Source organism: Ammodytes marinus (assembly GCF_949987685.1).
Source record: "Ammodytes marinus genome assembly, chromosome: 17".
Classification (NCBI taxonomy): domain Eukaryota; kingdom Metazoa; phylum Chordata; class Actinopteri; order Uranoscopiformes; family Ammodytidae; genus Ammodytes; species Ammodytes marinus.
In genome coordinates, this window is record NC_137221.1 from 10,041,603 (window position 1) to 10,059,962 (window position 18,360).

The 18,360-nt window shown below is 41.0% G+C and overlaps 3 protein-coding genes across 4 annotated transcripts in view; all 3 read left to right on the forward strand.

Moving 5' to 3' along the window:
• The first annotated feature begins 449 nt into the window (after window positions 1–449).
• On the forward strand, window positions 450–7,785 carry scamp3 (secretory carrier membrane protein 3). Its single transcript, XM_080046036.1, has 9 exons — window positions 450–886; window positions 1,173–1,253; window positions 2,607–2,726; window positions 4,093–4,213; window positions 4,349–4,477; window positions 5,807–5,966; window positions 6,254–6,355; window positions 6,512–6,629; window positions 7,365–7,785. Exons 1-9 carry the CDS (start codon window positions 833–835, stop codon window positions 7,512–7,514), a joined length of 1,035 nt encoding a protein of 344 aa, XP_079902162.1. The 5' UTR covers window positions 450–832; the 3' UTR covers window positions 7,515–7,785.
• Window positions 7,786–8,744: 959 nt separating this feature from the next.
• rnf115b (ring finger protein 115b) lies at window positions 8,745–15,063 on the forward strand. Its single transcript, XM_080045699.1, has 9 exons — window positions 8,745–8,847; window positions 10,096–10,154; window positions 10,325–10,379; window positions 10,489–10,706; window positions 11,775–11,843; window positions 11,987–12,065; window positions 13,020–13,113; window positions 14,189–14,304; window positions 14,520–15,063. The coding sequence occupies exons 1-9, from the start codon at window positions 8,770–8,772 to the stop codon at window positions 14,640–14,642; spliced, it is 891 nt and encodes a 296-aa protein (XP_079901825.1). The 5' UTR covers window positions 8,745–8,769; the 3' UTR covers window positions 14,643–15,063.
• Window positions 15,064–16,662: 1,599 nt separating this feature from the next.
• The window catches only part of ash1l (ash1 (absent, small, or homeotic)-like), a 31,384-nt gene continuing 29,686 nt past the window's right edge, over window positions 16,663–18,360 (forward strand). For both annotated transcript variants that reach the window (XM_080045566.1, XM_080045567.1), the window contains exons 1-2: window positions 16,663–16,811; window positions 17,873–17,970. The gene's annotated coding sequence lies outside the window, so the exon portion shown is untranslated. The remainder of the gene's footprint in view (window positions 16,812–17,872; window positions 17,971–18,360) is intronic.

The following is an 18,360-nucleotide window of genomic DNA, read 5'->3' on the forward strand; positions in this document are numbered from 1 at the left end:
TTCATTCATTTATAAAAGTAATGTGAATGTATTGATTATCAGACATACTTGTTCTTGTTATAACGTTTTTTTACTTAAAATATATTGTCATTCATTATAAGTCTACTTCATTTTTTCTTCCCCCCCCCCCCCGTTCTTTTTTGGTGGGTAGTCGCCTGCTCGGCGGCCCGCCCCCTCGTGCTCACGCCAGTGTTCCCAATAGCCTCGTTTGGTTAGGAGCCGTCTTGCTCAGACCTGAACAATTATGACGCGCGTCTTGCTGTGCGCACAACACTTTTGCAGCATTTTTGCTGTGCGCTCAGCAAGACGCGCGTCATATTTGCGCAGGTCTGAGCAAAACAGCTTCTTCTCAAACGAGGCTAACTTCTTCAGATCCAGGTTCCCACGTGCTCCTCTCTCTGCCGCAGCAGCAGTCACATGACTCAGTCGTCGGCTGCTTACTTCCTGTACCTCGGCTTGTTTTTCCTGCGGGAGGAAAATTAACGGATCCGCTGAAAACAAAGGATAACAAAGCAGCTGCGACCCAGACCCTGACAGTCAGGACTGGAGGGAGGTTGCGACATAAAACTACCAACCTGTCTGCAACGTTAGATCCTTATTCACTTTTTTATTTTTACTGCGGAGAAATGACCATTGGAGGGGCGGGTAGCTAGTGGACTGGACAAACCGACTACCCCGCCCGCCTTTTCGGCTGTGAAAATAAAACAAACGCAGCATTTTATCTTCAAGCAGAAGGCCAAGTGCTACTCCCCCCCTCGCCCCCCGTGACTAACGTCAACATTAGCAGCAAGTGGTGGCTACTTGACGTTAGCTGTCGTTTTACTCCAACAACATGTCGAAATACACAAGCTTCCCAGAGCCCATGGAAGACCCCAACCCTTTCCAGGTAGGTGATGTGAAATATTGATCCAGTATAATATTAATCTGTCATGGTGTGCGTTTGACTGGACGTGGACATGATGGGGGATCTGTGTAATAATAGGCGTGTTGCTCATGTGACACGTACGTCTGGCTTTTTTTCCTTGGCCTTACTGATGTAACTTTGTACACTTAACAATTAATGCATTCAATAAAAAATCCACTGAAGTTTTTCCTCTTAATGTTATTATTGCAGCAACTCAAACGGCATCCCTGAGTTACCTAGATTAAAACCTATTTGTCTTTTCTGCTAGGACCCTGCAGTGACTCAACACAGCAGCAACACTGGATATGCCACACTGGACCTTTACAACCCGTTTGATAACACAACTGGGGTGAGCAATGTGTATATTACCCATATAAAATGGGTAGTAATTACCCCATAGCATATATGAAAGATAATAAGTGGAAGACTTGTCATTCCTGGGGCATATTTTCAGAGTAAAGGGGCAAAAGGCCGGGTGCTGATTTTCCCCATTGTATATTGTAAATATTTTATTGACATTTGATTCTATCTATCTATCTATCTATCTATCTATCTATCTATCTATCTATCTATCTATCTATCTATCTGTTCCCCTTACCTTATGAGTATGTTGTATTTTTTCCTATGTCATTTTAAATAGAAATAAACAGATTGGTCTGTTGAGCTGCTTTTCATGGAAAGTAACTGACTGACTTGCCGTATGACGTTTCTAATACTATTTTTCAAATTGATGAACCAACCACAGCGGGTGGCGGCTTCAGTTTGTATGAAACTAGCCAAGAAAAACGAATAGACCTTAAAATTGGGTAATAGACCTGCACCCACCGAAACGCCCTCAGTGTGTTTTGCTGATTTTGTACTTTACTAGTGCAAAACAAAAACACGAACTAAGACAACATTAGAATTAACACAGTCAGTCGACACACATTGAAGCTGGAGCAATCAGACAAGACACAAAAATATGTGAAATGCTGAAATTTGCAATATACATTACAAATACTTGTCTAATGTACACTTCAGTGTAATTTTTTGGAGTTTCTTGTTGTTGTTGCTGCTAGGACAATACTTGGTTCATGCAGACTTCTGGTCAACTGTTGATATTGGCAAATGCTTCTGCAACAGGGAACTAAACTTGAACTAGACTGCTTTAGGGTGTTTAAAACTGAACTACATCTCAACGGTTACTTTGAAACTGAGTGCATGAGCAGCATTCTTTTAATAATGTACAGTGATTTGTGGGACACACCCTTTTGTAACCCAGTGTTGAAATGATGCAGATTCACTGTGGTCTTCATCTCGTTTTGACAATGTCCTTTTGTGAGGTGATCTAATGTGCTTTATTCTTTTTTTCCCCTTCATATTATGATTGTTTGTTTTATTGGATACAATATAAAGGCTAAGTATTTCCATAGGTTAAAATAACAGCTTGCGTCCAGAGTTAAGAATGAGACAAATCTATAAATGTTATTAAATTTGACTTTTGCCTGTTTCAGCCTAGGTGGGCTGGAGTAGGTCTACTTGTATATATGAGTCATGACATAAAATTCAAAACAATAATTAAATCGATTAATAATTGAACCCCTTTTGGCATTATCATTGCCACATCATCTTAGGGACAGTATAATGCTTTTATTGTGAAGAAACTAGAATTATTTTGTCAAACTGATGTATGATGTCTGTTTTTGTTCTAAACATGTTCCAGCCTCCTCCCCCGCCATATGAAGCCACCTCTCCCTCTGCTCCAGCTGTGCCTGCACAGACCCCACCTAGCAAGACGACAACGCCAACCGAGCCTCGCAACTATGGCTCCTACAGTGCACAGGTGCGCACACTGCAAACATGAAGATGCCTGTTACTCCACTTATCACTTTAGACAAGCCATCACCATATCTGGTCGTGATATTAACTGCACATTCAGTGGCAGTTGCATGCACCAAAATACGGTTGTCCTCACTCAACTGCTTGTGCTTCTGTGAAATGGAAAGTGTTTTTTAATGGCTATCAAACCTACTTAGTTGTATTTATTTGTTTATTTATTTAAAGGATCCCCATTAGATGATACCATGGCAACCAGTTAGTCTTCCTGCGGATTCCACACCTGGCAGTACATAACACATTACATAACAGTCATTAAATTCAGTCAATATACATTAATAATTAAAAAATAAAACCTTAGCATATCACTGTGTAGGACAGGCAGAACTCAGTTTGAATTATTTATTAATGCATTAATGCATTTTTATGGATCCATCTAGCCACACTTGTGTGCAGTCATCACCTAATGCCTCGTTTCCACCGAGTAGAGCGGGTCGGATCGGAGCGGTTCGGTCCGGGTAGTTTGGCTTTTCATTTGCCAAAAGTTGGGTAGGGTACGGTTTAAGCGCACCTAACCGCTCTGAGCCGCTCCCGATCTCAGTACTCCTCCGTAGGGGTACTAGCCGCCTGAAAGCGGGCCGAAACGGCGGAGCCGTCATTTGATTGGTCGAAATAATCATTTCCGCCATGTGTAGTCATCTCGGCAAGAGTGAAGAGAGTCTTGTGTATTGGCGAAAATGTGAGCACAGCAATATTTATTGTGTGGTGTTTTTCCTCGTCAATAAATTAATCAGTTGGTTACACTGTGTCCCACTAGTCACGTAGCTGCCGCAGCCAGTGCTGTTCTCTCACTGTCTCTATCAGTTGCAACTTGCACCGAGCCGTCTCTGTGCTCACAACAACACGGGGGAATAAATAAAGAAGCGGCTGGTTTGACCAAGCAAAAACGAGAGACCGCTGGCTTGACCACAGTTGTTCCACAGCCCGATAGTTTAACCCACATTCTGGCGGCGGCTATCGCAGTCCAGCCTAAACCCCGCCCCACCAGTAAGGGTAGGGTCCGCGGTGGAAACAACACCGAGATTCTTAAAAGTGAGCTGTCCCGCTCTGAGCCGCTCTGATCCGACCCGCTCTACTCGGTGGAAACGAGGCATAAGTGTAACCATTAGTGTACATTCTGACCTACAGCTGCACTTCATGGAAAACATTTGACATGCGTACCTTGAACGCCTCTCCTCTCTGAATCTCTAATCATACCTGGTCTTTCAAATAGTCGTTTTCATTATTTATGACACAAACACAACGCTGTCTCTATGAAATTTGACATGCGGTCACGATGCATAATTTCCCCTGTGTATTCTTCACTGTGCTAGACCACCGTGAATGCTACCACGGCAGAGCTGCTGAAGAAGCAGGAGGAGCTGGAGAAGAAAGCCCAGGAGCTGGAGAGGAGAGAGAGGGAGCTGGAGTCGCACAGCCTGGGACCTGGAGCCTGTAGGTTATAGACAATGGGGTTAAACATGGCAACAATTAAGTGATTAAATAAATACCTAAGATAACTACATGTGTGATTGCATCCAAAGAAATGTATGTCTGGACATCATTTTCACCAACTTTTCTCTTTGTCAGCCCGTCAGAATAACTGGCCCCCGCTTCCTTCGTTCTGCCCCGTGGGCCCCTGCTTCTACCAGGACATCAACGTAGAGATCACTCAGCGTTTCCAGCGCACCGTCACCATACTGTACTACTACTGGATGTGTAAGTTTACGTTTGGATCGGTAACTCTTGGCTGTGTGCAGTTTAGGGAATCCCCAGCATCACTGTTCCAATATCGGTGTAAGAAATGTTAAAATGATTAATAATAAAGGGTGTTTTGGATGGTTTGGTATACCTGTTCACACAAAGTAGTGTAAATAAAAAGGAGAAAAATCTTGGGAAATTGAACCTCGAGCTGACTCATGCCCGTGTGACTTCTGCTGTACTGTTTGGAGTACGAGCTGGAATGTTTGTACAAAGACCCTGACACCTTACTGCTAAATGGAGGCAGAAACAGCTGTCGTCACCTGAGGCATCAACATAAGAAACTATTCAAACTTTTTGAAATAAATTAGTTTTATTAAGCTTACCTTAAGCAATGGATCATAATCATTCTCCACACAATGCTAGTAAACGCACTGCAATATTCACAAATATATGTTTTGGTTCAGCCTTGGGTTTAAAATTACCCTTGATTTTTGATTTTGAAAATGACAGACAGGAAGAGGAAGAGAAAGTGAGCACAACAAGAGAGAATGGGCTAGCTCAAAGAATGAAAAAGAAACAAAATATCTCAATTTATATTTTATTTTCAAAGGCAGTGATGATGAACTGGAACTTGGAAATGTGTGACCTACTTACTGTTCATAACTTTTAAAACTTTTTTGCTGAATCATAGCAGATGGTAGCAAGTGTTCCAAGGCATTTTAGTGCTTTTAATATATCAGCCACACATGAAGCAGTCATAAAGCAAATTGGAAGAGAGGTCGATGCAAAACAAATTCACATCAAATCCTTGAAATTGTGGTAGTGGTGTCATTAAAAAAACTCTTGTACAGAACACTTTTTAGATTGCTTTCCTTGTCAAATTAGTTTTGAAATATTGGCTGTATCAACAAAATCAAAAGAAAAATCAACACAAGACCAAAAGAGGCAGCACAGTGGGGGTATAACATTTTTGACTTGAAAAACAAGTTATACAAATGGGTTTAAAAAAAAATACTTCAAACAATGATGTTGATTCTTGTAGCTGCAGTTCCTCAGGCACGTCCTAAACAAAACATTCCCCCTCTTGGGTTTGAGCAAGGACCTTGTGACAAAGCAAAAGGGCCAACTCTAAACTTGGCTTAGAGTTAGAATTGCTGAAAAACAAAAGTCATAAATGGCATTTTATTGCATCAGCCAAAGTCCTGAGTGTGGGTCGGATTTGGGTTTTGGTCCTGGAAGTCCTCTAGTTTCATTTCTAAACTAAGACTGTGGTGCTGTTCCTTCTTCACTTCTTCTGCATTCTTATGTCTTCTTTTTTTATCCTACTTTATGTCCATTGTCCAGTCGGCACTTGCACGCTGCTCTTCAACCTGATCTCCTCCCTGGCAAGGTTCTGTGTGGACACCACCGGTGGTGTCGGCCTGGGCCTTGCCATCCTCTGGGCCCTCCTCTTCACTCCCTGCTCCTTTGTCTGTTGGTACAGACCTGTGTACAAAGCCTTCAGGTGTGTACTGCCAATAGACTGTATGAAGTACCCATCTCTATCTCACACTGCCTAATCCCTACTGCTCACTCGCACTTTCTTTTTGCACTACTTTAATGCACTTGGTATATAATTTCTGTATAGATACTGTATATATATCATATACATTTTGTTGCATTGTAACCTGTTAATGACAATAAAGTTAATCTTATCTAATCTAATGGTACCTTCATGTCGATTTAAAAGAAAGAAAGAAAAACTGTTGCTTTGTTTTGCTCATTAATAATATTTTCCTCTCTTTCCTTTAGGAGTGATAGCTCCTTCAATTTCTTTATCTTCTTCTTCGTTTTCTTCGCCCACGTGGTCACCTCCGTCATCATGACCATTGGTATCCCTGGATGGGGTTTCAGGTATATGAGCGATTGACAAACCGTTTTCCTGTTAGACTGTCATTGTCTGGATAACATTATTCACACGGACCACTTCTTAATTCCATGTGTAACGGAGGACATTGTGTGACTTTTAAACCTGTTTTATCTCTCCGTCTCACTGTGTCTCTCCTTCAGCGGGTGGATCGTGAGTCTGGCTGCTCTGAAGGCCAGTGTCGGCGTGGGTGCGATCATGATGTTGAATGCCATCCTCTTTACCGCCCAAACCGCCATGGGGGTCGTCCTGCTGAAGAAGGTGAGAACAGAATTATTGATTTTATTAGAATTTTTTATTTACATGTAGTAATTCCTTCACACTAAGTGACTTAGTAATAGAAGTAGGTTTTTGACAATGTGTCAGTCACACTATCCATCTATGGACTTATGAACAAGATGTTTAGCTTAGCATCAAAACAGCATAAATAACAACAACACTGGTGGCACGTCTACATGAGGTAAGCCTACGGCGAACGCTCATGGATTGTATACCTTCAGTATGTCCAGGTTTTATCGTAATGCGAATGTCAATATGTGAATCAAAGTTTTAGATCTACTGCAATGTCAGAGGAACTGACAGGAAGGTTATAGTCTGGCAGATGGTATCTAACACAAGGCAGAAAAATAACCCTTATTGTTTGTCAATGTAAGGTACTCATTTAAATCCAATCAATACATGAAGCAATGGTAGGCCTAAGTCAAATAACACTGAAATATTAATTAGTGCACTTAAACAGATGTCAAAGGGAGCTAATAGAATAAAGAAAGTCGAGATGTACTTGCACTTTTCCTTCTGGTCTGTATAAGTACTCATACCCGCTGCAACCAGGTGGTCCACCTACCATACAGCAGATAACAAACAGTCAGAAGAATAGCCTCTATATCAGGTTCCCTGTATCGTTTTCAGCCTCACAGTAAATGCACATGATGTTATGATGAGCTGCTGTGTGTATCGGGTGTCAACGTGCTCTGCTCTACTCTGCTCCCTCTGCAGGTCCACAGTATGTACAGGCAGACCGATGCCAGCTTCACCAAGGCCCAGGCGGAGTTCGCCACTGGAGTCATGTCCAATCAGGTTGTGCGCCAGGCTGCCACCACCGCCGCAACCAGCGCTGCCCAGGGGGCCTTCGCCACTCCTCGATAGACAGATAGATAGACAGATAGAGAGGGAGGGTAAGGATAAGAGGGAGAGGAGGAGGGATCGCTATTTATTTCCTTACATGTTGATTTAGAATTGTTGTGAAAGCAGGCACTTGCATGAGACAGATGTGGGGTCGTCTAATTTTGTACAGGACCAGTTAGCTATGTTGCCAAACCAGTGGTCAAGAAATCAAGACTGTAAACAAAATGTGTTTGATTCAAGAAACTGGAAGATGATGTGTGTGTGTGTGTGTGTGTGTGTGTGTGTGTGTGTGTGTGTGTGTGCGTGTGTGAAAAGACAAGCTGTGTGCCAAGCAGGGAAATGTCTAGCTTGGATGTTTCCCCTTTTTTTTCTCTTTCCCCCAAATGAATTGGGTGTACATTGTGTTAATGAGAAGACACGCTTTTGAAGTAGAGCACTAAAATCTTGCCATTTGATCCATAACCAAGTGGCCTCAACTTTGGCTGTTTTTTCTTTGTTGCTTAACTGTGTAAACTAACAAGTTGTTTTCTGTTTGTTATTATTTTAAAATGAGACTCCCTATTTACCTTATTGCCAAAACCTCTCATACTGTAAACATTATGAACATGTGTTGTTTCGGTTACAATATATCTGTTGCTGTTCTGTTGTTGTTGCTCGTGGTTATTACAACTCACTGTCTTGGTTTTAATAAAAATATGTTGTTATGCTCACACAATCTGCTGCAGTTATTATTGCATGGAAAATATCTTTTTAAATGATTAATTGTTTTAAGAAAGTAACAGTATCCTAACATTTATACTGTTTGACAGTTTCGTTGCTAGGCAACCAGATTGAATACATTTTAAACAAATTTGTGTTTTTTAAAGTAGAGAGGATCAAACTTTTTCTTTTTTATCTCTGGCGACACCCAACAGACTTGAGGGAAACTGCACCCGTGATGTCATCACTTGTTGCATCTTTAGCTTTTTTTGCAGCAGCAGCAGTGACTGAGGCAAGTCAGATCATGAGCCGCAGGTTAAATATAGGCTATCCTATCGTTTACTAATGGTATTGATCATAACCAGTCTTTAGATTGCTCATATAAACTGTATTATAGGCTATAATATTGTATGTGTGTGAGAAATGTGCTGCCTGCTCATTGACAGTTTGAATGTGCCAATCTGCAGCCGGTTGTATGACATTTTTCCCGGGCATCGTAACCCTCTGACCCGGTCTGACCGGGAGACTATTATGGGCTGACACCACACGACGTCAGGCGCTGTGCTTCACCGTGAAGATGGCGGAGGCTGCGGAGGCACCACAACACCGGTTTTTCTGTCACTGCTGTAAATGTGAAACTAACCCCAAATTCCCGGTGAGTCCTTTAGGAGATTTATCTCTGTTCCACACGCGCTGGTCTTGTAATAATCCACGAAGCCATATAAGGAGGGAGGCAGTCTTTCAGAGCTCGCTCTTTTATTCTTATTTTTAAACACACAAAGTTTACCTATTTTTCTTTTAACTGTTTGCTCTAAAATAATCATTATTGGGATCATTCAAGCGCACGCGTGACAGCCTGAAGTTGGTTGTTTATGTGCAGTAGCCTAGCCTACAACATGCACCGAGATCTCGAGAGAGGGAGTCAAATCTGGCGATTCATGTTGCCATATTTAGAAGCACCACTCTTGGCGACTCTGTGTCCAGTTGTCTACTGTCATCTGCGTGTGAGATAAGTAGCCTAAAGGGGGGTTGGGCTGGCTGGCTGTCACCACACATACACATGGGTGACACTCCCTCCACGGGGCTTCCTCACTGTATGCCACAATACCACAAATACGTGCCATTCACCTCTACAGCCTGGTTTGTTTTGAGAGAGAAACAAAACTGTTTACCTTTTAGTATTATGCTATATATTTTTTATAATTTGCTGGAGAATTTAATTGATTCTGTTGGTTCATTTCGGAGTGTAATGTGAAAACCACTGCTGTGCACATTTGTTGCGCAGCTGCCACTTTCCATGGCACGATTACGCACCGTTATTGTTATTAAGGAGCAAAAGCGCAGGCGTGAAAAAGAGGGAGATGATGGATTCATTTGCACTGTGCAGGCTGTGGAAACGTCTGTGCTGGTACATTTGGTACCACTAGATGAGTGGGAGAAGAAACTTTTTTTTTATGATGTATAATTGATGATAGAGATGGAAAGGAAAGATGGAGAGAAGGTTAAAGCTATTAGGAGTGGTGGAATAGCAATACAAATGTGCCAAGCCACCAGGATTAATCACTTGTGTATTTGTGATCATGGCGCTGATATTTGTGATTAAATCACCCCCACAATCAAAATATTGTAATTTTTCTCTGAATCTTCATACGTTTTATGTCAACTCACTTGTATACGCAATGTAGGCTACCTTACTTTTAATTAAGGTAAATCCCTCTACATCATTGGCCGACCTATCTCATTTTACTGTGGCTAAATGTGAGCAAATCTCTGCAGCCAGGTCCTACAATCTTCTCCTATAAAAATGGAGCAGATTATTCACCAGTTTTTGAACTAGGAGATAAGTGTCCGCATAGTTGTGGCTGAGCAAATGCAATGTGTATATATTTTTCTTCTCTTTAAGGATTTTGTCTGCTCCGGATGTGACTCTGACTTCATTGAGGAGGTGACAGAAGACTCTAGGTACAGCTCAGCCTCGTTGTTGAAATGTCCTTGCTGTCATTTGAGAAACCTACTACCTCTCCATTTGTTGCGAGAATTGAAATGCCTCATTGTTGTGTTTTTGTTGCTGTTGTTTTCTAATTTTTACACCCACTGATATTAAAGCTGATATTTTTCTATGTGCTGTCCAGTCTTCTGAAGGGCAGCACGTCAGCAGCCAGCGAAGATTCAAACTCGTTCTCAGAGGTATGTCTTCATAAATGTATAGCATTTTTATTCATAGCGGTGCTCCTCTTTTTTCAGAGGCATTGTTTGACACGACGTTTGCTCCTCTTGGTTTCCCCCCTTTCCCAAGTTATGGCAGCTGCTGTTTATGGAGCGCTCCGACCTGCTGACACACCCGCCCTCCTCCTCCTCCGAGTCAGACCCAGAGGAAGGCGAGCGGGTTTCTGCCAGTCAGAGCAGTCGGTCCACCGAGTCGTCAGACGCTACTGAGTCCACTGGAGCAGATTCTCCCTCACGGCCCGAAGGAGAGAGGTCGCCCAGGCCAGAGCAAAGTTCTGCAGTGGAAGGGTGTGTGTGTGTGTGGATGTTATGGTACCGGCAGGGAACATCACCAGTGTGTGCTGAAGTCTGAGAGCATTCAAATCCTGTAGCGGGGCAGATCAGTTATTATCAGATTTTTTGTTGTGAACAGAAAGAAAAATCATTTTCATATACACAGGTTAAAACATTTTAACTCTTTTTTTCAAATAATGTACACAGATCATCAGTGTGGGATATTTTTTCTTTAAAATGTGATTGAATTTAGCAATGCTTTAGATTACTGGAAATTACAGTGTATGCAGCATAGTTTCAGGATATCAATCAAAATATCTAAGTAAACCGGGACAATATAAAGGTACAGGAGGAAAATTTACACTGCAATTATGTTTTTTAATTATTACTTACCTACTTATTGCTTTATACATATTTTTATATTTACAAGGTATAGTGATATTATAACTGGATAATAAGGCCAAATATACCACAACTACATTTCAAAATGATTTAAGCTGTTATTAAGATACACTAAACAAATCTATCATATTGTCCTGTTATGTAAAAATGCAAAACTCACAAACAACCTTTATTGAGATTTATTCGTAAACCTGTTCACCAACTCACAGTATGAAGAAATGTGTGATGTGCTATGTAAAACACATTGTCAATTTCATCTTTTACTCATGCATGTCTTATAAATAGTTATTCCTTTATTAAAAAGAAATGTGGGAGAAAGTTCCCTTATTACAGCGTAAGTCTGACTATATATGGGTATGACACTCCACACTCATGCTGATTGTATTACCTGATAATAATATGCTTCTACAGATATTGCATTATTTAGATACTAAAGGGTCCTTATGTAGTGACTAAAAAAATCATAATATTTTTTGACATGGTTTTCCACCTGTTTTGTCTAAGTCTCAGACTCACTCTATAAACAGTACAGCATAGTATGGGACACATTTTGACTGAAGCGAACAGCTGCACGCATCAGTAGATTTGATTTATTTAAACTGTTGAATGTAGAGTTTTGTAAAAGTATCCGTTTTCAAAGTGCACACTAAAGCAGACATCTGTGCTCTTTGTTTTTTCAAGGATGGTGCAGCAGTTCTTGTCCGGCCTGTTTGCCAATAACGGAAACCCCGGGGCTGCACCTGCTACGCTGTAAACACTATTTTAATTCTTCATTTGCATAATTTGCTTTTGAATTCATCTAACGTTTATGTGACAACCTGCTTCTCTCTCTCTCTCTCTCTCTCTCTCTCTCTCTCTTTCTCTCTGTCTTGCTCTCTTTCTTTTTGTCTCAGATCCAGCATGCTACAGTTGTACGGAAACCCTGGAGATTACGCTTGGGGTCAGGGAGGTCTGGACGCTGTCATCACAGAGGTCAGCCGTTACAGAGGAAGTGATTTTTAAACATTGTAGTGTATTTCGTTATGACACATTTTAAGATTACTGTAGTGTATTATGATACTATACATTTTATATTAAGGCCTATACTGCTACAGAGCAAGACAAAGACAATGCCTCATCTGGCAGGGGGCAAAGTCAGGGATGTCAGCTGCCTGAGTGAGGAAACCCTCAAGGCTGACCTGTAGATCATTCAAATTTCACACAAAGGTGACTGTCTTGTGAGTTAATCAAAGACAGTCTGGCTAAGAGTTAACAGTAGTTTATTGACCCTGGCCATCATCATCATCATCATCATCATCATCAGCATTGTCTTAAAAGTTGCTGAATCAGACTTCTTGGCCAACGTGACATATCGACTCTAGGTGATGACTAAACTCAGGTTGCCCTCTGACCATTAGGGTGGAGCTGGTTAGGGTTAAAAGCAGCCACAATTCTGGAAAAAGTCAGGTCTCAAACTAAGGAACTCTTCATAGCTTTTGGTTTTGTGTAGGTACCTCTATTAGTTATTTGGCTACAAACACTTTAAATTCTTATTGGCTTCGTTTTGACTGCAGGATGAGTTTTGTTGTTTGAATAAAAAAGAATTGTTCCTGAGACCTCCTCATCTGCCTCAAACTGCGTCTTCTTCCATCAACTAACTACCAACGCCAGCTTTCTGAGTAAAGGACCAAGAAAATATACTGCAACATCTTGCCCTCATTTTTACCATGCTGATTTTCTTCCTCCTCTCCCCTTTCTCTGAACCTCTTAAAACCAAACACACACACACAAACAACTTTCATATCTCCTGTTCAAGTGTTGACACCCATGTCATTCTTTGTCTTACACAAACTACGACTCTCACTCATGTTTGCTGCCCCTGTTTGCCTCTCTGCCCCTCGTTTCCTATCTCACCTGTAACATCTATTCTCTTTTGTTTTCATCCAGTTGTTAGGCCAGTTGGAGAGCACAGGTCCACCCCCTGCAGAAAAGGAGATGATCTCATCCCTGCCGACAGTTTGCATCTCTCAGGAACAGACAGGTAGCGAGATCGCCGCATGGTATACAGCACACCAGATAACATGATCAGTCCGATAAGTTGCATGTTGGGAGGATGGTTTTGAAAAGATTGGCTTGTGAAATTAAGATTTGTATTTCAATTTAGTGTTTCCACTTTACAAAAAGACTTACAGTATATCTTCCTCTTTTCTTTCCTTCCGCTCTCATATCTCCCTCTGTCCCCCTCAACATCCCATTCCTCCTCCTATTCTTTCCTCCTTCCTCCCATATTACCTCTCTCTCTGTTCCTTCTTCTCCTCCTATAATGCTAAGTGAGTGAATACTAGTAAGTCTTAATAAATATTTTCTAGCCTGGATGTAAATGACTTAAAGGCCTACTTCACCGGTTTGAATATGAAGGTGTATTGAATTCTGAGATCCCATGTAGTATAAATGTGCAAAAAAAAATGAAATTGGTTCATCCTAGCCTGAGAAAAGGCAGAAAGAGTGTTTTTTTAACCCTATATTAATCTTACTGTGACATCACAGTAAGATAAATATAGGGTTAAAAAAAAAACCTTACTTTGTAAATATTACTGTGATTTCTCCTACTGTGACATCACAGTAATATTTACAAAGTAATTTTTTTTTTAACCCTATATTTATCTTACTGTGATGTCACAGTAAGATTAATATAGGGTTAAAAAAAACACTCTTTCTGCCTTTTCTCAGGCTAGGATGAACCGATTTTTTTTTTTTTTGCACATTTATACTACATAGGATCTCAGAATTCAATACACCTTCATATTCAAACCGGTGAAGTAGGCCTTTAAATAGGAGTGGCTCACACAGCTCATGAATTTGGACCACTGACACATTGTACTATAGAGAGCTGCTAAATCTATATTTACACATCAATAAACTTGTCTAAATTACATAGTGTAGCAAAGGTATCCCATGTTACACTTTAAAGCCCTGTGGACTTGTCTTGAGCATTAGAGGTGTAATGAATCGTTAGAAAGTATAGGACTTGGTCTGCTTTATATGTTTCTGTCTCTTTTTCATGCCAACGATAATGCCTATAGTGCATTTTTTCCCCTTGTTTATCTCTCCTATAGACTGCAGACTGGAGTGTCCAGTTTGTAGGGAAGAGTATTCGTTGGGGGAATCTGTCAGGAAGCTACCCTGCCTCCATTGCTTCCACAGTGTATGCATAGTGCCTTGGCTGGAGCTGGTAAGGACGAGGAATGGAAGTGGCCACTGGGTTGAAGGGCTTGTTAACTTTGTCACAAAGGTTTTTTAATAGTGTGTCTCACATCCTGAACTGAGGGCGGTGGCGACAACACAGAAACCCTTTTTCTTTTTACTGATGTTTCCTCAGGTTGTATTTAAGGTGCAGCTGTGAGCTTTTACCTAAAGATTAATACTTGTTTCCTCTCCCTCCCACAGCACGATACCTGCCCTGTGTGCCGTAAAAGCCTCAACGGCATTGACAACAGCCTCCCTCCGACGTCAGATCCCCCAGAAGCCCGCTCCATCCGCACAGAGCCACAGGAGAGGCAGGCCATCTGAGAAAGCCTAGCCAAGCAGCTCTACCTCCTTTACAGTTTTACAATGGACGCAGAGTTTTTCCTGCCTCCGTGCACTGACTGCTTTTTAAATGAAACACATTACACGCATCGCAGTCATAATTTGCAGCTTTAACACTCGCTCAATTTACGCACCTCTGCTAAGGGCAACGTCTTCATCATTTTCCTGTTACACTAAAACGATCCTGCAGTTTTGCTGAGGTGATGTGGAGGCGATGTGCCCTTCTCGCTACACTGCCCTCTGAGGTGGGTTTCTCAATGGCTGACTTTGATGTCATGAACTAATCACCACTGAGCTGCAAGCGGATGTCAAAATGATGGGAATTCACGGAGTTATAAAGTAAAATTTTTGCATTAAAGCTCTTGGTAAGACAGTTTTTTTAATGCAGTATAGTTTTTGGACTTTCCCCACACACACACACACACACACACACACACAGTCTGATTCTCTCTGCTATTAAAGCCTAACCCTGTGATCCTCACCCTCCGCACCTTCTTTCATATATTCACTGCCACGTTACAGACATTTGTTTAATAATCAGTTGGTTTAACAAGGCAGTTTTGTTTCACTTGAGGCATTTTTGTGTTTATTGGTCAGCTCAGTTGTAAGATGTTTTTAGAGTTTAGACATTAATGGAATAGAATACAATAGTAAAGCTTACTTGAATATGGACACATGTGCAAAATACTGTAGATTAATTAAATAAAATACAATCTAATAAAAAATAAAATAGAGTGGTATAAGAGATATGAATATAAAATAAACACCGTTGTTTCAATATGGCAGTTGACCCATGACTAACATCCATTGTCACCAACTTTGATGTAAGTCATTCATTAAGCAAAAATACAGAACATTTCCTGGTTCCAGCTTCTCAAATGTGAGGACTTGCTACTTTTCTCTGATTTATAATGGTAACGTAAATATTAAAGGGGGATTTAAACAGTTGGTCAAACTAAACAAGCAAGTTGAACACAATTATGTCACCTTGTACCCAGGGTAATCTGTGATGGCCATTTCTGCTACTAATCAATTAAACTGATATGACCAATGACAGAAAGCTGTCGCAGCCCTAATATAGGCCTATATGGCACAACCTAGTAGGATATATTCTACATCTCAAAAAGCCCAGATGCCACAGCAAAGAATAAAAAAATGTGAAAGGGGACCAGGCACCATACAGTTTGACAGTTGACTGCATACACGCCCTCAACTGTAATAAACACACATTTCCTAAGTGAGTTGTGTACCGGAATCTGGAAACGTGTATTCAAAATCCATGTGGGCATGAACAGATTTGGAAATGTAGGCCTATTAAAAATATGGATTTAGTTTTGCAGGTGTATTGAGATTTGTAAATGTGCCCATTTGGAGATTTTATTGTAGCCTACATATTTAAACATCTGATCAAACACTCGGATTCTGAATACCCATTTCGAGATTCCTGTACCCATTTACAAATCTAAATGCACATTCAGAGTTTGTTTTACACATCTGTCAATAGCCATTATTGTAGCAGAACTAGACTATTTACAAATGTAAATTCCTGTTTGTGCATTTACATGTAGGCTATACATTTGTCAAACTATCTCTAAATGCGTAGTGAGATTTGTGAACCCCAACAGGAATCTGTGATTTGAAATAAAAATCTTAATAATTCTGAACACACAGTTAAAAATATCTGCACATTTCGGCTAGAGTTAGAGTTTAAATAAAAAATGTAATAACACATTTAGACATCTGATAGCCTAATGAACACAGATTCTGAATAGCCTAAACTATTAGAGATTCCTCTATATATTCACAAATGTAGCTTAGGCTACACATCAAAGTAGTAAATACATATTTTATTATTATTTTGTTTTATTATTATGGCCCCATATGCTAGGGACCGCAAGAACCGCGTACGACCGACATTTGCTCTCCTCCTCTCCCTTCCGCCCTCCTCGGCCCGTCCTCCCCTCCCTCCCTCCGTCCTCTCCGGGACTGAGAATGCCCGTGTTGTACTGACACAGTAGCGATACGGGCAGAGCAGACATGGAGGCCCGATTAACGAGAGAGGCCCGTGCTGACACATCCAGGCCGAGCTAGACGGCTTGTCGGAGCGGATTTCGGAGCATCTTTGGGGAGATATCGCGGATACCAGTTGCTGTAAGGATTTTAAAGGATTTTTTGCACAGAGGAAGAAGGAATAGTGGGGAGATCCATTTCGTTTCTCTGTTGATTCAACCGATCCGCCATTTTGTTGACAGTTAGTGTTTTTTTTATTTTTTTTAATAACCCTACACGGCGCTGCATCTGTTATTATTTTACACCACTGGAATATACGTTGCCGCGTATTTGCACGTGTATTTCTCTTGATATAAATTGTGCGTTAGGCTTTTAAACCAGCGTCGGAAGGTTTTTTTTCTGGTTTAGCTGACTCGCTAGTAGTGCATCGTTAGCCGTCGTAGCTGGGATGTAGTAACACGAGTGCCTGTGAGGATATGTGACGGAGATGTAAGATTATGTGCATCACTTGTCCGGGATTGTGTCACAATAACTTGGTTTACACAAATTCGTTTGAAAGCTGCAGGTGTTTGCTATATGTTTACAGTGTGAATTCAAAGCTTTGCGGGGTGAAATTAGCTAAAATCGTCCTCAAACAGGCTGCTGATAGATGGGCTAGTTAGCCATTGATACAACATGTAGCAGTAGAGGCTGTCTGTTATTGCATGGTAGCTACTGGTTTGTTACAAAATAAACACAAACCTTTCACAATGCCTGGGATATATTAGGCTCCAAGTGGCCACGCAATCCAAATTACTTCACCACCTTGCCTGTTATTATCGATAATACTATAGAAATACATTTTTTGGGGTGATGCTTTGCTCAACGCTGCCACTCAGCTTCACACCATCGCAACTTTGTGTTTTGGAGGTTAACGACCACCTTTCTGCAAGTGCATTGATAGCACATTAGGCTAATGTTTTATTTTTCTGGCTTCGTTCAAGACTATTTTCATGTTAAAATATATAGAGGGTAGCCTATATTTGTCACGGCTCACGTCCTAATTTGTTATGCATTTGTAGCTCGAGTAGGCTATAGATACATATTTATTTCAGATTGTAGCTTTTTAGCTCATGGTAGGAGACATGTCATACATTCAGACATTTTAAATCGAAATGGATACAACCCAAATCTGAAATGTTTCATGTTTTTGGCCAATTCAGCACTTGGAAGCCAAAATATGTGGCCACCACGTTGACACACACGAAGGGAGGAAACAGAGCCAAATAATGTGAAACACCGTTTCTGGACAATTACAGAGGTGAGTGAATACCATATGATACGTTGTCAATAAATGTATTCTTGCTGTTGACATAACAGTGTCGCATAATCATTTTAGATTGCCAGTTTTGTAAGCCCCTTCTGCACAGTTTAGTAGACTAATGTTTACGCACGAGTAGCGTGTGTAATGCAACATTATTTCTCGGTTGCGTGCATTGCAGTGTCGCCCTGACTGCGAGAGCATGTCTCCGAAGGCCGGATTTCCTTTTGATTAAGTCAGTAATTATGAGTATGACTGAACAGGGATGCATTTGCAGTTACAATTTGAGCGTGATCCGTTTGCAGTTCTCATGAGTTATCCACCCGAGAGAAGTAGGCTACGAAACCGAAAGCAGATAACGTTATTTTGGTTTGTTGAGCCTTTAGCTGG